Genomic DNA, 16,179 nt, shown 5'->3' with positions numbered 1-16,179 from the left:
TGAGCATTAAACTTCTTTAACGTAAATCCGACCTTCAGGGGGATTTATTATTCAAACGCTCCGCATTTGGGATGACTTTCAACTCTCCCAATGGGGTGATTTGCCTAAGTGGTTCAACAGCACTTGAAGAAAGCTTGTTACTCATGCAGAATGTGGTGGAAACCGGGGGCTCTCTGGTCATTTCATGCCTTCCTGGTGTTTGAGGGAGTGAGAGAGGAGAAAGTGTGGTGCAAAGCTCAATTCTATCCCATTTTCTCAGTCTGATGGCCTGGAGGGAGCTCTTGGCCACGGATTAATGGATGGAATAGAACTGAAAATAACTCCACATTTGTAACACATGACTTTCGTCATGTTTGCTGATGATTGGCATTCTCCTTTCCTGTTACCCACCATGCAATGGAATAAACATGTAACTGTCATGGTGTCAGAGCAATTTCGTCTTTTACCTTGATGGGAATATAAGTGTGTTATTCAGAACAGCACCTTGAAGTGGTAGTTTTTTTAAAAGGATAGTTTACCCAAAAAAGAAAGTTCAGTCATTTTATTTATTTTTTTAGTTTGCTCACTCGCATGTTGTTCCTAAAACAAATGCTGTTATTATTTTTTTTCATGGAAAACCAAAGCCAAATTTGTCCAAAAATTGTACACAACTTATACAAATTTTTTACACAACTTATACAACATTTTATAGTTATAAAATATTTTTAACAATATTTTTTTTTTTTTTTTTTACAAAAAACGAAAAAGTAGTCAGTATGATCTGAAGCCACTCAATAGCTTTTTTTCTGAGATACAGACAAAAAAACGTAATTTGTTAAGACCTATTCACACCAAGTCTGTTTTTTTGGTGCGGACGTTAATTCTGAACGAGATTTTGTATTGGAACAAAGGATTCCTATGGCGCTATTCACACCAGGTCCAGCAAATTGTCTGCCGAATCATGGTCCGATTTTTTATTCTTCAGACTGCGATGAAAACTGACGAATGGGAGAACCTCACTGCCTTTTTTTTTATTGCAAGGAAAATATAACGAAGTGTTCCTGTAACAGTGCTCTTTTCTTTTTCTTTTTTTTTTTTGTTTTTGTTTTGTTTTTTTTTTTTTTTTTTTTTTTTTCTCCCCAATTTGGTTTGCCCAACTTCCAATGCGCTCTAGGTCCTCATGGTGGTGTAGTGACTCGCCTCAATCTGGGTAGCGGAGGACGAATCTCAGTTGCTCCCGTGTCTGAGACAGTCAATCCGTGCATTGGATACCGTGGAGACGTAGCTCATGTGGAGGCTCACGCTATTCTCCGCGGCATCCACAACTGACCACGTGCCCCACCGAGAGCGAGAACCACATTATAGCAACCACGCGGAGGTTAACCCAACATGACTCTACCCACCCTAGCAACCGGGCCAATTAGTTGCTTTGGAAGCCTGACTGGAGTCACTCAGCATGCCGTGGATTCGAAAATGTGACTCCAGTTGTGGTAGTCAGCGTCTTTACTTGCTGAGCTACCCAGGCTCTTTTCTAACCATGCACAAGAAACCCTGAATTAAGTACAAATATCCAATAATTAAATACAGAATAGACTGTCGGTGTTTTCTTTTATATTATTTTCAATATTATGCATCATATTTTATACTATACCTGTTATTCTTAATGTACATTATTCCACGTGTATTTATATCACTGTACCTTGTGTTATATTATCCAGGCATTAACCCAGGGATTATAAAAAGAGAAGTTGGGTTTGGGAGTTCGTTTGGAATATACTCATATCAACATATGCAAATATGTGCAAATATTAAGACATAGGATATACTTTTATGCAACAGCGTTCTTTACTCGCATAAAAAAACACAGATTCTATATTCCTTAAAATGACAGATGCAAAATTAGGTACAGTAAATAAATGCTTTAACAGCATTCAGTATATTAATCTCTAGCACTGACAGCTGAATGCAGAATGGTCCAGGCAGGAAACTAGTAAAAAATAGAACAGCAACAGCGTCGCCTACTGTACAGGGGTGAATTACTTTTTCGCTTCATTCAATACGGTCTCAATGTAAATAGACCTTTCGTCTGAAGTTTGTCTCACAAATTCGTCATGAATTTGGTGTGAACAGGCCTAAGCTCACGTTTAGCTCCATCTGTGTCCAGGTTAAAATAAGACGCATCAATGTCTTGGAATTTAGTGCATGAGTTTGTATGGAGTTCTTTTGTGATACATTCATGGTGCTTTATTTGTGTTTTTATTTTTGTGTGACTATGAACTGTCATTGTATGGCAAAAGCTATGCAAAGACTCCTCAAAAATTTCTCCTATTGTATTCCACAAAAACAACAACTTACGGGGGTTAAATAATAACAGATTTTTGGGTGAACTATTCCTTTAAAGTCTCCAACTGCTGTGACCGTGCCTACAGTAAATGTGACATTTATTTTCTCATTTACAGCTATTGCTTATCTTGATCTATATTGTGAGTCTTGTGTATCATTGACTAGTGATTATGCTCTTGTTATGTCCCAGCAGCACTTGGATCCATGGAAGCTATATGCGACGGTTGCAGTTCTGCTGGCGATTGATGTACTCTCTCTGCTTATCTGGCAAATCATGGACCCCTTGCACATCACTGTGGAGGTGTGGTTACCCAATATATTTTTTTGTTGTTGTTGTTGTTACTGTGACTTTTATGATGTGCTTCCTTTGAAATGCTTTAAGAATTTCCTGCTGAGCAAGCTCATGGAAATAGGTGTTAATGGTGAAGGATTGTAGTGCTATGCTCTGCTGCATTGACCTCAATCTCTGTCCTTTCAACTTGCTCTCTCTCTCTCTCTCTCTCTCTCTCTCTCTGTTGTTTCTTCCTCTGAGCAGAAGTTTACTAAAGAGGCTCCTAAAGAAGATCTAGATGTGTTGATTCAGCCTCTTCTTGAGCACTGCAGCTCAGAGAAGATGAACACGTGGCTTGGTATGTTTCCAGTACTTATCTCCTTTCTCTTTGGTCTTCAGTTTCTAAAAACTTCATGACTCAGTTCATAATTCATAATAATTATATTTATTTATCACACATTATACATTTTGCACATATACAGTGAAATTCTTTTTTTTCCACATATCCCAGCTAAGCTGGGATCAGAGTGCAGGGTCAGCCATGATATGGCACCCTTGGAGCAGATAGGGTCAAGGGCCTTGCTCAAGGGCCCAACAGTGGCATCTTGGCAGTGCTGGGGCTTGAACCCCCGACCTTCTGATCAGTAACCCAGAGCCTTAACCGCTGAGCCACCACTGCCCCAGTTCTTATTGGTGATGCACGCCAAGGCATGCGTCACTATTACTATTGCACACAATTAGGGGTTAGCCTAACCCCTGAGCCTAAGAATTAAATTTTGGCATGTAACATCCTGTACCGTTTGTGTTATGGAAATAAATCATAGCTCAAACTGTGGAAATAGTTAAGGAGAGGTGTGCTATTACTTTTTTAAGATGATTTTGACTGGCTGGTGATAAAACAGGCATATAAAACCCATAGACTTACATTGAAAGAGGGACCCATGCCATATCTAGAGACCATTGGTGGTGGGCTCTTTTTGGTTGAGGCCAATAAGCAGCCACCCTAGCAAAACCATAGCAACCACCCAGAACACCATATTAACCACAGAGCAACATCTGGTAACCACCCATAACACTGTAGCATTGTGGTTTCAAGTTTTGCACAGGCAAGCACCACTCACATTTTATTCAGAAAAGCAAAAATTGAATAATGATTTCTTTAATGTAATGTATTTATAAGTTTAAAGCATCTATACTTGAAGTTTTTGTGTATGTTTTCAAACTAATTTGTTATTGCTTATTTCAAACTTATTTCAGCTGCATATTGCTCGTTAAGTTAAAGCATTTAACTTGGTCTAGAACATCTTATATGTATCCAGGAGTTTAATTAATTATCTATTGTGCTGCTTATCATGCTGCACTTCACTGACACAATCTGTCTCTGAAATTTAAATTAATAATTTGTCATATGCTCAAGAGTTCCTATTCATTTTATATTCCTTGCACTCTTCCACATACATTCCTATAACTCACTTTTTCTCTCTCTCTCTCTCTCTGTCTCACTATCTCTTTCTTGCACTCTCCCTCTTGCTATGGCTCCCTATCAAAGCACTGCAGTGTAAAATTAAATTATATGGGTCAGTGCACAGGTCTGGATCTCATAGCCTGATTCTCTCACACTGTAAGGGAAGATAATATTACGGAGGAAGAACCCTCCCTGAACTCAATACGAGATTAAACTCTAATGGGACTTATTAGTCCCTCTCTTTTGACTCACTTCCTCTGTTTTTGCCTCTTTTAATTTTTTTCACTTTTAATTTCTTTCACAACTTTTTAGAAATGAACAAGAGATATTAAGTTGTATTTTTAGGACCTTTAAATTTTTGCATTGTGACATTATTTTCATGAAAATTAAGCACATTTCCCCCCAGTTATACTTAATGCAATGCAAAAATCATTAGTTTAAAAAAAAAAAAAAAAAAAAAGATCAATTATTTAAATTCTGAAGTATTTATATATACTGTATATATAATATACAGGTAGTATATCATGGTAGTATTTGCTGTACTTCCTTTAATTTATATTCATAAAAAAAAAACATTGTTTCCTGACAAGATTAGTTACATTACTGTATTGCAGTAATGAGAATCATTATTGATAATAATGAGAATTATAAACAAACTATAAAGTAAAAACGCATTACAGTAATGGGAATTGAAAAGGGGTTGGGGAGGATGTGCTTATAGGAATATTCCGGGTTCAATACAAGTTAAACTCTATTGACATTATATGTGGCATAATGTTTCCACAAAAATTATTTCAACTCGTCCCTCATTTACTTAAAAAAATAAATAAGAAATAAGTAGCAAAAATCAAGGTTAAAGTGAGGCACTTACAATGTGAACGGGACCAATTTTTGGAAGGTTTAAAGGCAAAAATGTGAAGCTTATAATTTTATAAAAGCATTTACATTAATTATTTTGTTAAAACAAACATTTTATTATTTGAGCTGTAAAGTTGTTTACATTTGTTTTTTTTACAGTCGATTTAGGGTTTTAGGGTTTACAGCGTTACGTCGTCATGTCAACAAAGTTGAAAAATTGGATATAAATTTACACAGAAAAGGGTAGTAATTGATTTTATCACACTAAAATCATGTTATCAGGTTCACTGGCGGCCAAAAGTTTGGAATAATTTACAGATTTTGTTCTTATGGAAAGAAATTGATACTTTTATTCACCAAAGTGGCATTCAACTGATCACAATGTATAATCAGGACATTAATAATTTACATTAATTATAATGTAAATAATGACAATTACAATTTGAAAAAGATTTAAACTACTTCAAAGAGTTCACATCAAAAAACCCTCAGCAATGACAGCTTTGCAGATCCTTGGCATTCAACTGATCACAGTGTATAGTCAGGACATTAATAATGTGAAAAATTACTTCAAACTTCTTAAACTACTTCAAAGAGTTTTCATCAAACAATCCTCCATGTCTAGCTGTCAGTTTGTCCAGATACTCAGGTGACATTTCACCCCACGCTTCTTTTAGCACTTGCCATAGATGTGGCTGTCTTGTCGGGCACTTCTCACACACCTTACAGTCTAGCTGATCCCACAAAAGCTCAATGGAGTTAAGATCCATAACACTCTTTTCCAATTATCTGTTGTCCAATGTCTGTGTTTCTTTGCTCACTCTAATCTTTTCTTTTTGTTTTTCTGTTTCAAAAGTGACTTTTTATTTGCAATTCTTCCCATAAGGCCTGCACCCCTGAGTCTTCTCTTTACTGTTGTACATGAAACTGGTGTTGAGTGGGTAGAATTCAATGAAGCTGTCAGCTGAGGACATGTGAGGTGTCTATTTCTCAAACTAGAGTCTCTGATGTACTTATCCTCTTGTTTAGATGCATCTGGGCCTTCCACATCTCTTTATGTCCTTGTTAGAGCCAGTTGTCCTTTGTCTTTGAAGACTGTAGTGTACACCTTTGTATGAAATCTTCAGTTTTTTGGCAATTTCAAGCATTGTATAGCCTTCATTCCTCAAAACAATTACTGACTGACAAATTTCAAGAGAAAGCTGTTTCTTTTTTGCCATTTTTTTACCTAATACTGACCTTAAGACATGCCAGTCTATTGCATACTGTGGCAACTCAAAAACAAACACAAAGACAATGTTAAGCTTCATTTAACGAACCAAATAGCTTTCAACTGTGTTTGATATAATGTCAAGTGATTTTCTAGTTCTAAATTAGCAATTTAGCATGATTACTCAAGGATAAGTTGTTGGAGTGATGGCTGCTGGGAATGGGCCTGTCTAGATTTGATCAAAAATGACTTTTTTCAAATAGTGATGGTGCTGTTTTTTACATCAGTAATGTCCTGATTATAAATGCCACACTGTAACCCAGATTTTAGCTTTTTTTAAAGAAAAGGAGGGACAAAACGAAATAAATTTTTGTGGCAATCAGTATTGTGCCCGGAATGCTGTCGATTGAGCTTAACTTGTAGTGAACACAGAAAACTCCTTTCATTTATTGTCATGAAAATAATGTAACAGTGCAAAAATCTTAATGGTGCTAAAATAGTCTGTTGCAAAATATAACTTTTTATCTTTCTTTTGATTTTGGGATGAAATATGGCACAGTGAATCAGTTTGTTCATTCTTTTCATTTCAATGAACTGGTTCAGACACCCAATTCACTGATGCACTTGTCATCGCATCAGAAGTGTTATATTTAATATTTAATTTCTGTAGTAAAATACATTTTTAGTGAGCTACTTCTTATCGCTATATTTCGATTAAATTATACACTTTAGATTGTGTCAAATATCAGTTTTACTCCTAAAGTTCTCCCTTACATCTGTGTGATTTACTAAGCTGAATTGGTTCAATAGAATCATTGATTCGATGAAACTGGAGTGGTTTGTTTGTGTATTGGACACTATTTTTGAATTCTGCAAATGTGTCTACAATGTGTATTTATTTAGACAAAAGTCTCACACAGAATATATCTGCAGGTAACACAGAATAATAGGCTTACATGAGTTCCAAGTTTGGCAAAAGCATAGACCACCTCAAACCTTTAAGAGCACTCACTATAACTAATGACTGTTTCCCTCAGGTGTGGTGTATGGCTACAAGGGACTTCTGCTGCTGCTGGGGATCTTTCTGGCCTATGAGACAAAGTCCATCTCCACAGAAAAGATTAATGACCATAGGGCGGTTGGCATGGCCATCTACAATGTATCTGTAAGTGTAGTTTCCAGCTGTTTCTATTTTAACAGCATATACTGTTATAGAAGTGCACTCTAACCGTAGCTGACAGCATAGTGCTGATGGGTGAAACACATGAGGCCATGTACTCTACTGTAAAGATTTCATGAGCGTTTAAGTGTCACCAGCCCTTATCTTTAAAGGGATAGTTAACTTAAAACTGACCCAAAACTCCTTTCATTATTTACACACCTTCATGTTGTTTCAAATCAGTGTGACTTTCTTTTTTCTGTGAAACGCAAAATAAGATGTCAGAATGTTAGCCTCACCATTCACTTTCATTGCATCTTTTACCATACAATGAAATTAATGGTTCAGGCTGTCAGTTCTTTATATTTTTGGGTGAACTATCCCTTTAAACACTAGCATACACCCCACCTAATCTAAATCAGTGTATAAAAATGATCTTTACACAAACTGTAAAGGCTGATGTAATCCTAACCTTGAGTGTATCTATTTTTAACAAGAAAAAGACGACATGTCACCTTGCGTGCTAGCCTTTTTTAGCACTTTGTTTTGAATGGAGTGTTGATTAATGTCATTTTGTGCTGCGCTATGGATTGCTAGACTGCTTGCAAACAGTTTGATTCCAGCAATAACTCCAAGTGCTTTGCTGGATGATTTGCATAATTGCACCTAATTGCTTAAACTCTGACTAAAACAACCTAATGAGGAAACAAGAAACACTTCACTGGAAACGTGAACATGATCACAGCTTTTTGTCAGTCCTACAGCTATTTTAAATAAGATCAGATTTAATCCCAGAACAGCACCACATCTCTGCTCTGTGTCAGAAATAACATCCCTTGCTTTGATGCTACTTAAGTGTGCTTGAGTTAATCATCAAAAACAAAAACATAGGAATAAACGTCTGTTTTTTGCCATGATGCAACATTCTGAAATGAGTCAGATGCAATAAAAATTGGAGTTGTGTGACTTTTAGTCTGAGTCTGTTAGCTTCGAGGCCATCAATAGGCTATTGTAGGGGAGAGTGGGGTAAGATGAGCTGATTTTTACACATGTTGTCTCCTATACAAGGAAAAATTAGATGGAGGTAAAATGAATAGAGCTACCTTTATTACAAGGTGTCTGCTATCACTTGATATAATACAAATTAATGCCCCCGTGTTAATAGAGTGGTAAAAGTGGAGTGGTTATTTGGAGTGGTAGAATGATAAGAGTGGGATTCTCATTTTCCATCCCATTTTCGAGTTCAGTGACCCATCACAGTAAATAGACCAAACCAATTATATTTAAACAAAAAATCAATGCATTATGACTGCATAATAATATTTTGCAGGGTGAAATTTAATTTAAGTTTAATATTTATTAAATATTCGCTTATGGTGCAAAAGAGACCGTCTGAAAAGTCCACACACTGTGCTAAAATATCACTGGTATCCAAGTGTTCAATGCAACTGCCTTGCATGTTCTGTCTTAAACACTTATTAAAAAAACCTTTACACATTCTAAAGATTGTAAATTGTATACATAACTTACACTTCAATTGGATTAATTAATTAATGAATACTTGGACATCTCCGACATTTTAGTGCTATGGGTGGAATTTTCTGACAGTCCCTTAGAAGCCATAGGAGCATTTTTAGGCATAACTCTCCAGCTACAACAAGCGTTGACCGTTTGAGTTCAGTGTTTTATACCTGTATGATATAGTCGTATATTCTTTAACCTAATTGTGCTAATGATATCGTTGCAAAATTTAAAAATGTGATTAAAAATTCTTAAAAGAATCTTAAAAAAGTGACCATTTACAAGACCTGTACATGCTGATTATAGCCGACAGCTTAAATTCTAACCTAAAATCTTGATGTGTAGCCTATCATTAATTTTACTGAGAGTTTATTCATTAAGAATTTTACTGCAATAGTCTTTCTGTAAAACCAGAATGTTAGTGTGTATTGACTTATTGAAACATATGTCATGAGCCTATTTGTTTACATATTTTCAACATATTAACTTAAAGTTGGCAAATAAGACACATTTTTTGTCTTTAAAAAATTGCATGTCCACAAATATTAAAACAGCTAATTATGTTTTATATGTGTACAGGGGCCATTTAAGTTATTATAGAGTTGCACCCCTACAAGCACACCTGGCCCCACACTGGCCCCCCCAGACAAAATGGACTAGAACCGCCCCTGCCTAAAAGTTGACAAAAGTAGCTTTTAAATGAATAAATATTAAATAAAAATGGATGTGTCCTTTGATACTGTATGCCCTATGCCCTACCTCTGCTTCCATTTTCAAAAAACTGTGCTCGTCAAGCAATTTCAATGGGTCTTTAAAACTATCAAACAGCATGGTTGCTCTAGACAAGTTGTTTTGATTCAGGACAGATTTGACAGTCAGGTCATGCCTTCTGTTATCTGTCTGTAGTGTCATTTTGGTAAATACAAGCTATTTTCCTGTAATGTTTGCCAGATATGACTTCTCCACTGTCATACGAGATCTTAATCTAGCACTTTTGCCCGCTGAAAAGTGTTTTGACAAAACAAGCTCTCTCTTTTTCATCAACAATTCTCTCTCTTTCTTTCTCCCTCTATCTCTCACTTTTTCCATTTCATGCTTTCTTTAATATCTCAGTTCTCATTTACAGCACAGTTTCTGCTCTGCAATGTTGTTTTTTCTTAAAGGCAATTTACACCCTCTAGTGGTGATGCCAGTGTGGTATACTAACGCCTTATTTAAAGTTTAAAAAAAATATAGCTGTAATAACTTAACTGGCACATTTACAGAGATTTCTATTAATGTAACTCTAAACTCAATAAAGTAAAAGTAAGGCAAAATCTAAAAAAACATTTTTTTTGGGGGTGTTGTTTTGGTCTATCCTTTTTCATTTTTTGTAGTTTGTAAAGTTGTAACTTTACAAACCCCATCCAGAACACATTTATAGGTAGTTTGAAATCCGAGTAAAGTCATTGTTGAACAGTCATGTTTTGAACTTTAAAACAAAACGTTTGCAATGTCAATGCACAATGTTCAGTAGTCTTTACAGCTGTCTAAATTCACTCACTTTTCCCCCACATAGCAAACCATGTTGCATTTGCTATCTTGTGAATCATGAATAAATGAATGAGTAGGTGATTTCAGACAGATCATATGCATGATTTGTCTTACATCATGATGGACATTTCCAGTTTTACGTCTTCTCTTTCCATTGACATCTACTGAATTGTTGTGTAAGAAAGTCTCTTGGCATTGTGACAAACATATCAGATACTAACCACATTGTCTGAATAAACAGATCTGATTTAATCATTTACAAAAAAACAAATCGGATTTGTCTGCAGTGTGAACAAGGCCTAGGTAGTTTATCGCTCACAAACTCTAGAGTCGAGAAATTAGAAGAAATTAGTCATTATCAGACATACACTCACTTTATTGGAACACTTGTACACCTACTTATTCATGCGATTATCTAATCAGCCAATTGTGTGGCAGCAGTGCAATACATGAAATCATGCAAATACAGGTCCGGAGCTTCAGTTAATGTTCACATCAACCATCAGTATGGGGAAAACATTTTCATCTCAGTGATTTCGAGCGTGGCATGATTGTTGGTGTCAGACGGGCCGGTTTGAGTATTTCTGTAACTGTTGATCTCCTGGGATCTTCACACACAACAGTCTCTTGAGTTTACTCAGAATGGTGCCAAAAAACATCCAGTGAGCAGCAGTTCTGCAGACGGAAACACCTTGTTGATGAGAGAGGTCAACGGAAAATGACCATACTGGTTTGAGCTGACAGAAAGGCTACTGTAACTCAGAGAACCGCTCTGTACAATTGTAGTGCGCAGAACAGCATCTCAGAATGCACAACATGTCGAACCTTGAAGCGGATGGGCTACAACTGCAGGAGACCACGTCTGGCACTTTATTAGGACCATAGTGTTCCTAATAAAGTTCTCAGTGAGTGTATATCACTACATTATTAACCTTTATTTTCTCTTTTTTTTCAGGTGCTGTGTATGATTACTGCTCCAGTGACAATGATCCTCTCCTCTCAGCAGGATGCTTCATTTGCGTTTGCCTCCCTGGCCATCATTTTCTCTGTCTATATCACCCTTGTTGTGCTCTTTGTGCCTAAGGTCTGTGCACCCATAAAATCCCCATCAGCTTTATATGACTTCTACATTTGTGCTAGTTTTGTTTTTATGGTGGAAAAAAATTCTCATTTGTTCTAATTTCAGTTTTCTTTCCCTTGACACAGTTTCTATTGTCACTGCAAGTTCATTTGGTTATGTTTCATTCTCAATAAGAAATGGATGTTTTGTTGAACATTTAAATATTTGGCAGATGCTTTTACTGTGCGTTCAAGGTATACATTTTATCAATATGTGTGATCTGTTGAATCTGAACCCATGACATTGGCATTGCTAGAGCCATGCTCTACAAGTTGAGCTATAGGAACATATTATATTTATTTTAACATGGCTATCTGGAATACTTGATTCTGATTGCATTCTACAGCAAATATTTTTGTATAATGATCGCAAAACTGTACATTTAACTGACTGTTGTCCCAGACAACTGATTTCCTACATAACTGTGCTAGTTTTATGTCACTCGTATCACCGCACTGCTTCTTTCCTCTGACATAATAATTTCAACTCAAATCAATATTTCATGTCCATTTATTTTGGTCGAAATCAGGGTGATACAATAACTTGCCGGTTCATGTTGGGATTTATTTTGAAAAATGACAGATTGGCTGTGCATAACCCCTTACTTATTACCCCTGTCCTCTCCTACACAATATTATACATATGAACTATTGATTTCGGTGGTATTTAATTAATTCAGTGGTTTTTCTTGTGATGGTTCATAGATTTTAACTGTTATTTCCACAGATACGACGTTTGATCACTCGTGGCGAATGGCAATCAGAGCAGCAGGACACGCTTAAAACCAGCTCCTCCACCAACAACAACGACGAAGAAAAATCACGCCAGCTGGAGCGTGAGAACAGGGAACTCCAGAAGATCATTCAAGAGGCACGTGCTCCTTTTCTCTCCTTCCATCCTTCACTTCCTTCCTCCCTCTGCTTATGTGCACACAGCTTGATAATAGATTAACAAATTAATGCACAGGATGGAATCTCAGAAATCCACAGGAAAAATTATATGAATTATAATTAAGGCAGTAGTCGTCCTTGTCTTTGACTTTCAGAGCACATGACTATACACAATGTGCTGTTCATTCAGTGAACAGAATAGGGTTTAGTTGAGGAAATATGTCACATGCTCCATCGTTTTGTGTCGCATTGTCCAAGAATCACATTTTGTAAGTAAAAAGGAGTCTGCGTTCTAATGATGTAATCTTATGTTTCTATCCCAAACCGTTGCTGATATAATAGTTTAAATGTTGGCTGTCATGAAACATTGTTTAACTATGGAGATTAGATAACTTTCCTGAGGTAAATGAACTGTTAGATGGAAGTTGTTGATGTCATTGATGTCTTCCCATGGTTGAAACACTGTTTCCCCAATTACAATAGAGATGATCATTTTAGATCATTTCATTGTGTCATTCAACATCCCCTCTGATGTTCATTTATACGTTTTTTTGTTGTAGATGTTTTCTATAGTTTGTAGTAAAGGTGAGGGCTGATTGGAGAGATGCTATCAAATTGACAAGCACCGCATTAAAGAGCATAAAAACAAAAGTTTCATTTGAATTTAATTATAAAACTGACACAACTTGAACACTGAGGCTTTGTTTTATAAAAAAGTTATCAAGTTTTTCCAAAAATGGCGACTGACTTATTTTATTACAGCGCATCACATATACGTACATAAATTAAGGCTAGTTACAGATTTTTAAAAAGGCGCCAGCTGAAGGATTCTTGTGATGAAAGTTTAAAGGGATACATTTATTCACCCCCAAATTGTTTGGCTTTTTTTTCTTTTTTGGAACACAAAAAGAGAAGTATAGCAAAATACTGTAGACAAAAAGGAACAAAGAAGTATCAAAAGTAGCCCATATTAGAGGTGTTCACGGGCCGTAAAATGAAACCCAACCCATACCCGTGACCATGTGACCTAACCCTACCTGACCCAAACAGTACCATCCAATTTTAAGCCCGAACCCAACCCAACCTGAAATCGGTGACTCTCTTTATACGAGACATCTGTCCAGCAAATATTTACATAGGAAAAAAATGGAAAACAGAGCAGACGTGCGCAAAATCATGCCCCAAACACATCCATTCGCAGGTGTCTGTGAGTAAAAGCACGTGCGCGAAACGAGTAAGGTAGGGCTGTTTATTTTACTTTTTCATTAATTACAAACCTGAACCCGATGTCTGCTTGAAAAACTAACCCAAACCTAGCCCAAAATCCCACAGGTTCTTGGGTCCCACCAGGCCTGGGTTGGGTTGCAGACCTCTAGCCCATATTAATGAAGCAACTTGATTTGTGTGAGCAATGATGTTTGGCATCAACATTGCCATGACGTGTCTTTATGCAAATGCAAATGAGATTCGAGCTATTGTGAATGACAAGGTTTTTGACATCTAACAAAGATATTGTATGGCTTCAAAACTTGAAATATAGTGCACAAGTCATGGACAAATTTTTTGGTAGTTCCATGGTGCTTTTTTGTTCTTTGTTGGAGCTCTACAGTGTACATCCCCGTTTACTTTCACTGTAAGTAAAACATCAGCCTGAACATTTTGCTAACCTTTCCTTTTTGGGTTCCCCTCATTTGGAACAACATGATGGTGAGCAAATAATGACCGAATTTTTATTTGTGGTCTCCAATACTGTGCAGAGGTTTGAAGATCTGTCAGTTTTGTAATAGAGAAATGTATAATGTGGCTATTTCATTTTTTTATTTTATTTTTTGCATAGAAGGAAGAAAGAGTGACAGAACTACGGAGTCAACTTGCAGAACGTCAGGCCTTGCGTTCTCGTAGGCGCCAGTCCGTCCTGAATCAGAACCAGAACCACAGCGTCCCACCATCTCAGGCGGATCCCCCTAGCTACTCCCCCGCTACAGACAAACAATCTCTAACTCCTTCCTTCTCCAATTCCTCCAACCTCTACCAGGGCGAAGGCAAACTGAGCCGAAACAACTGCCACAACAGCCGTTTGCCCCTGCTGTATAAATGATCCAGGTGTTCTGGATGGTGCAAAGATATATCTAGTAACCTGTAGTTTAAGGACACTCTCTTTATTTCTAAGTTGGCAGGTTTATGACTCAACGTTTGGCTTCCTGACCTTCCATGACATTCCTGTTTGTTTACTTTTGATAGCTCAAGAATTCTGGAAACGATTTAAAATGCTTTCACTGTATGAATCTATTGGGGGTGGGGGGGGGTATTCTATCTATTAAGCTTTCTAACTTTCCTTGAGGGCTGGATTGGGCTAACTCAAAATTAAAAGATCTGAACTGCTGTTTGCATGCTTAGAAGTTCTGAGCAGGAGTAAGTCCAAAAGAGATGAGTTACTTAATTCACGTTTGAGTTTTGTCATTATTGTGCCCTTGAGCGTAGCACTTAAATCTGGGTTCTTCAAGAAGAACTGGAATTGGACCGTTGTAAATCCCTTTGGATAGAAGTTTCTTTTAAACACTAGGACAAGGGTGTTTAGAAAGTTTTACTGAGGTGCTGGAGCCAGAACCGGTCAAATGTTTCTTTGATATATTTTAAGTGTCAGTGGAAGAAGACCGTGTCTGAAGAAGAGCATGCCTTCGTGCTTCACTTAACATTTGAAAGACTAGCTGAGTGTCGCTTTAATGAGACAGGCCTTGCATTGCAGCAACTGTGTATCTGGTGAATTGCTCGTTCTCATCCAGATCACAAAGAAAATGAGACAAGGTTTTAGCTGAACCTGTGATTTACGTACTCCTAAAGGTATTTGACCTGAGTCTGGTCGATACTCTATTTTCCCCATATGCTTTTTCTCCTCTAATCCCTAAGGCTGCGTGCCTGTGTGCTTTAATGGCTTTCCTGTCCTTGTATCACCCTCTTCTGCTCACATTTGTTACAGCCATAGTAGTAGAAGTGGAGTAGAATGAAATGGAAGTGAATGAAGTATGGGTGCTTTATTTTGACCTGGACTATGTAAGAAAAGTGTTGGATTGTTTTAACATTTATTAGGGTACAGTCAGAGCGCTATATTACTTATACTTTTTTTGTTTGTCAAATCATCTTAGACGTTTGTGATTTGTGTGTACTTCACAGTTCATGTGAAAAATAAGCACAGGCCTCAAAAAAGCTTCTGCAGCTTTTGCTCTTCCAGGGCAATTTTTGTAGACACCACAGAGCCTGGAGCTAATGCCACTAACCATATTTTATTAAAAATGTTCTAATATGAATTATTATTATTATTATTATATTATTATTTTTTTTTTTTTTGGTGATGTCACTGTTGCTGAATTCTGAATGTGGAAAGTTGTCTCCGAAAACTAGCTGCCTGACCAGTTAAATTTTCTCATCCCAAATTCAAGAGCAGTACTTGGTCTGTGAAATACTATATATTTTTTATGTTTATTTATTTATTATTTGTTTGTTTATATATATATATATATATATATATATATATATATATATATATATATATATATATATATATATATATATATATATATATATATATATTTTTTTTAATTATTTATTTATTTATTATTTTTTTTTATCATTTACAGATGGTTTTAAAAATCTTTTTGTGCCTCCTACAAATTGTAGTAGATAAATGAGTCCTCTACACAATTGTTGCATTGTATTATTGGTAGATGTTCACAAATATACACAAATATACTCTTTTGTACAATTTTAAAATCATATTTATGCCACTCTGTGACATTTAAACGTATCAATATTATGTATTCCCAATCCTCTAG

At 36.4% G+C, this 16,179-nt stretch overlaps 1 protein-coding gene across 5 annotated transcripts in view; it reads left to right on the top strand.

The window, feature by feature from the left end:
- The window catches only part of LOC127421982 (gamma-aminobutyric acid type B receptor subunit 1-like), a 71,225-nt gene extending 55,373 nt beyond the window's left edge, over window positions 1-15,852 (top strand). For 4 of the 5 annotated variants that reach the window (XM_051665261.1, XM_051665260.1, XM_051665259.1 and 1 more), the window contains 6 exons: window positions 2,513-2,623; window positions 2,858-2,951; window positions 7,164-7,291; window positions 11,295-11,423; window positions 12,186-12,329; window positions 14,187-15,852. In XM_051665261.1, coding sequence (XP_051521221.1) covers window positions 2,513-2,623; window positions 2,858-2,951; window positions 7,164-7,291; window positions 11,295-11,423; window positions 12,186-12,329; window positions 14,187-14,447 — 867 coding nt within the window. In that variant the 3' untranslated portion in view covers window positions 14,448-15,852. The remainder of the gene's footprint in view (window positions 1-2,512; window positions 2,624-2,857; window positions 2,952-7,163; window positions 7,292-11,294; window positions 11,424-12,185; window positions 12,330-14,186) is intronic. The other variant, XM_051665262.1, reaches the window with a different exon arrangement.
- Window positions 15,853-16,179: the final 327 nt, after the last annotated feature.

The sequence above is a fragment of the Myxocyprinus asiaticus genome, chromosome 31 (assembly GCF_019703515.2).
Source record: "Myxocyprinus asiaticus isolate MX2 ecotype Aquarium Trade chromosome 31, UBuf_Myxa_2, whole genome shotgun sequence".
Classification (NCBI taxonomy): Eukaryota; Metazoa; Chordata; class Actinopteri; order Cypriniformes; family Catostomidae; genus Myxocyprinus; species Myxocyprinus asiaticus.
This window is presented reverse-complemented; position numbering and strand designations above follow the sequence as displayed.